This window comes from Melozone crissalis, unplaced genomic scaffold (genome assembly GCF_028551555.1).
Source record: "Melozone crissalis strain CALT ecotype California unplaced genomic scaffold, PUWL_Pcris_2 ptg000201l_1, whole genome shotgun sequence".
NCBI lineage: Eukaryota > Metazoa > Chordata > Aves > Passeriformes > Passerellidae > Melozone > Melozone crissalis.
In genome coordinates this window covers 1,632,118-1,636,257 of record NW_026535965.1, presented here as the reverse complement: position 1 = coordinate 1,636,257, position 4,140 = coordinate 1,632,118, and the positions used below count along the sequence as shown (strand labels likewise).

General features: G+C 54.1%; 1 protein-coding gene across 1 annotated transcript; it reads left to right on the top strand.

Moving 5' to 3' along the window:
- Window positions 1-2,664: 2,664 nt before the first annotated feature.
- Window positions 2,665-3,597, top strand: LOC128949207 (olfactory receptor 14I1-like). The gene has a single exon (XM_054294061.1). The coding sequence runs from the start codon at window positions 2,665-2,667 to the stop codon at window positions 3,595-3,597; it is 933 nt and encodes a 310-aa protein (XP_054150036.1).
- Window positions 3,598-4,140: the final 543 nt, after the last annotated feature.

Genomic DNA, 4,140 nt, shown 5'->3' with positions numbered 1-4,140 from the left:
ACAGCAGATAGTTGGAGGCCATGATTGCACAAAGCTCTCAGAGACTCCAAGGCAAAAGCCAAACCCAAAGTCCTTTGAAAAACCTGCAGTCCCTGCAGAGATCATGAAGTAGCCCCCAGGGCCATTCCTGACCAAGGCTCCCCAGGAACTCCTTCCAGCAGATCCTTGAGGCCACTGGGATGTGGGCTAGGGAGGGATGCTGAGGGCAGGACAAGGGGGCTGACAGTGCCCAGCCTGGCTGGGGCTGTGCCAGGAGGCCCCAGTGCCTCAGGACAAGGTGTCTCCTCCGAGCCCTTGGTGGCACAGACCCTGCTGTGTCTCAGGGCACCAAGACTTGGCTTCTCTTTGTCCCCACCTGTCATCACTGCCTCCAGTTCTCTGCTCTGCCTGGGGCCTCGGGACACTTTCTCAGTTGCGCCCTTCACTGGGACCCATTAACAGTCGCAGAAACTTTGAAGTTGGATTCTGACTTGGAGTTCTGGAGAGGTTTCTTCAGCTCCCTCTCAGGGACTGATGTTCAGGGCCTGAGCACAAAGCCTCAGAGGCTCATTAAAGTCCTGGTGCTCTGTCTGTGCTGATGAGCTGGATGGGCTCCTGGCACAGAGGCAGCTCCTGGTAAGCAAGAAGAGCTTCAAAAGCACATTTCTCTTGATGAGCAGCTCTTCTGCCAGCCCAGCAGGGCTGGGGCACTGCCTGCAGCCACCCCAGGCACAGCACAGAGGCACAGAGATCTTCAATCAGTCAGGGCTGGGAAGGTGCTGAGAAGTGCCTGGGGCAGAATCACTGCCAGCCCTTGGCACAGGAACCTCTGTCTGCAGGATAATGCAGCTGCAGCTCCTGGAGTGATCTCCTAAAGCTGCAACATCCCAATGCCTACAGACCCTGTGAGTACAACTCTGAGTATTTCTGGTGTAGGGGAGGTGAAATTCTTATGAGTTCTGACATGCTGAGGCATTCTGATCAGTCATAGAATATTACCAAGACAATGATTTTGATAAAAATGAGGAAATGCACAAAGACTAGGTGTTCAGTTTCCAACTATGGAGCATGGCAGGGAGGGAGGGATAAATATTAGTGGTTGATTATTAATTATGAATTTTCCCAAGGTCCTGAGAGATCTAAACTGCTACTTTTAGTGATCAATAGTTTCACAGGAGATCCCTAATGTGCTTGCAGCCACTCTGCCCATGGACAGCACCAGCATCACCTTTGGTGGACCCGTCAGGCTCAGTCTGAGCTGTTCTTTCTCCAAGCTGCAAACAGAACCTGCCCGCAGCCAGTGTCCTGCAAACAGACAGGGTTCTCTCAGGCCTAGGAGAGTGCACAGAGATTTGGGGTCTATGAGTGCTGGCAGGGAGAGATCAGGCACAGGGAAACAACTGCAGGAGGAAAATCTCCAGGAATCAGAGAGAAGATCAGGGAAGGAGAGAAAACAAAACCCGGCAATGCTGTGGCAGGGAGAGTTTAGAGATGCCCACAGGATCCCCTCCAGTGCAGCCTCTCCCTCTGAACAAGCCCCCTCCCTCCTGTGCCCCAGCCAAGCCTCTGCCCTCAGGGCCGGGGCTCCAAGGCGTGCAGCCCCTCCTGTGCAGGCAGAGCTGCAGCAGAGCCGTGCGGCAGCTCTGCAGCCCCGGGCCCAGTTCCCTCTGCAGAGCACAGGGCTGGGAGCAGCTGCCCGGCCCTGGGGGCTCTGGCAGGGGGCACAGCTGGCTCAGGGTGATGCTGTCCCCATTGCCTGGCTCTGTGCAATGCTGTTAGTGCAGCCAGGGAAGGAGCTGCATCTCCCTCAATCCAATGCCATCATAAGGACACTTGGAAGTCTCTCTGAGATTTCAGTCCAAGCTGGGAGCTTCAATCCAGGATAGAAACCTGTCCTAGAACATCTCTGTGTTATCTGAAAGCCCCAGGGTGAGGCACAGAAGTTGTATGATGAGAAAATGCTGTTGGGTTGGTGAAATGAGCCCAGTGTGTCCCTGGGTACAAATGTGTGGCTGAGATCTTGAGAAGGGAATGGACATTTGGTGAAGTGTGGGGGATCCATCTGCTCTCAGCAGCGTCGGGATGGTTTTTAAAGGACACATGGGAGGGTGATTATCCTATGTCTGAGAATGGAGAAAGTCCAGAGAATCCTGGAACAGGACTGGGAGGCAGACGTCCTCCCCTCGCTCTCCATTCCCCACCTTGCTTTAGAGAAATCACTCTGTTCTCCTGGAGGGCAGGAGAAATTATGACAGTTTCTGCCATCCAAAAATACTCAGAAGGAGACGGGGAAGAGGAGCTGTAAAAACTCTAAAATATTTAAACAGACTTTGCCATTCCTGCTCTCTGTCAGTAGGGGTGCAGATGCTGACAGGGCCTTCTGTGTTAACAGGGTTTCCAAGTGGAACAAGAGGACAGGTCCCTGTCCCTGCCCATGTCTGCACAGCAAGGATGAATAAAAATAACCTGCATGTAGCTGCTGTGCACGTGAGGCCCCACTTGGCCAGAACCAAACAGGGCTCCTCACTTAAAGATGAAAGAAAATCCGGTAGAAAATCAAAAGGGTGTCAGAGTGTTAGAGGAGAAAGGTCTGTGGGAAAAGGCTTTGATTTTGCTGGAAGAAGTTTCTCCTAACCTGTCACTGACTTTTCTCCATGTAAAGCTCCCCAAGGCCTGAGACAGCAAATGTCCAACAGCAGCTCCATCAGGCACTTCCTCCTGCTGGCATTGGCAGACACGTGGCAGCTGCAGCTCCTGCATTTCTGCCTCTTGCTGGGCATCTCCCTGGCTGCCCTCCTGGGCAACGGCCTCATCATCAGCGCCATAGCCTGTGGCCACCACCTGCACACGCCCATGTTCTTCTTGCTGCTCAACCTGGCCCTCAGCGACCTGGGCTCCATCTGCACCACTGTCCCCAAAGCCATGCACAATTCCCTCTGGAGCACCAGGAACATCTCCTATGCAGGATGTGCTGCCCAGGTGTTTTTCTTTCTCTTCTTCATCTCAGCAGAGTATTTCCTCCTGACCGTCATGAGCTACGACCGCTACGTGTCCATCTGCAAACCCCTGCACTACGGGACCCTCCTGGGCAGCAGAGCTTGTGCCCACATGGCAGCAGCTGCCTGGGCCAGTGCCTTTCTCAGTGCTCTCATGCACACAGCCAATACATTTTCCCTCTCCCTGTGCCACAGCAATGCCCTGGGCCAGCTCTTTTGTGAAATCCCACAGATCCTAAAGCTCTCCTGCTCCAAATCCTACCTCATGGAACAGGGCCTTCTCGCTGTTAGTGCCTGTTTAGGACTCGGATGTTTTGTGTTCATTGTTTTCTCCTACATGCAGATCTTGAGAACCGTGCTGAGGATCCCCTCTGAGCAGGGATGGCACAAAGCCTTTTCCACCTGCCTCCCTCACCTGGCCGTGCTCTCCCTGTTCCTTAGCACTGTCGTGTTTGTCCACCTGAAGCCTCCCTCCATCTCCTCCCCATCCCTGGATCCGGCTCTGTCAGTTCTGTACTCGGTGGTGCCTCCAGCCGTGAACCCCCTCATCTACAGCCTGAGGAACCAGGAGCTCAAGGCTGCAGTGTGGAGACTGATGACTGGATGGTTTCACAAGTATTAAACTGCCGGCCATTTTCTAAAAATCACTTGTAATAAAAGTAATGTTTGATACTTCTTGTCACTTTGGTTGTGGATTTTTTTCATAGTGGCCACAAAGAAATGTCTTTATTTGTGCCATTGCCCATTTTGTTTCTCTCCACGTTCCCTGTGCCCAGAGAGTGTGTCAATGATGGGCTGCGCTCTTGGTGGCTTTAAAAGAACTAAATGATCTCCCAACAGAGTTTTCTACAGAGATGCCCTTTTGTTGCCTTCTCTGGAGCTGCAGCAGCAATGTCTGTGTGCAGAGCTGGGGGCAGATCAGGGCTGGCCCAGCAGCTGTGCCCAGCAGCAGCAGCAGCACTTGGTGTTGCCAGTGCTGCTGCCGTGGCCCTGCCCCGCTGCCCTGGTGGCCCTGGTGTTTCTGTAGGGCCTGAGTGCTCCCAGGGCCGGACACAGTCCTGGGGGTGGCAGTGCCGGGGCTGCAGCAGGGACAGGCCATGGGCACTGCTGGGGCAGCACTGACGCCTCAGCCCAGGGCCTGGGGGCTCAGGCTCCTTGCCCAGGC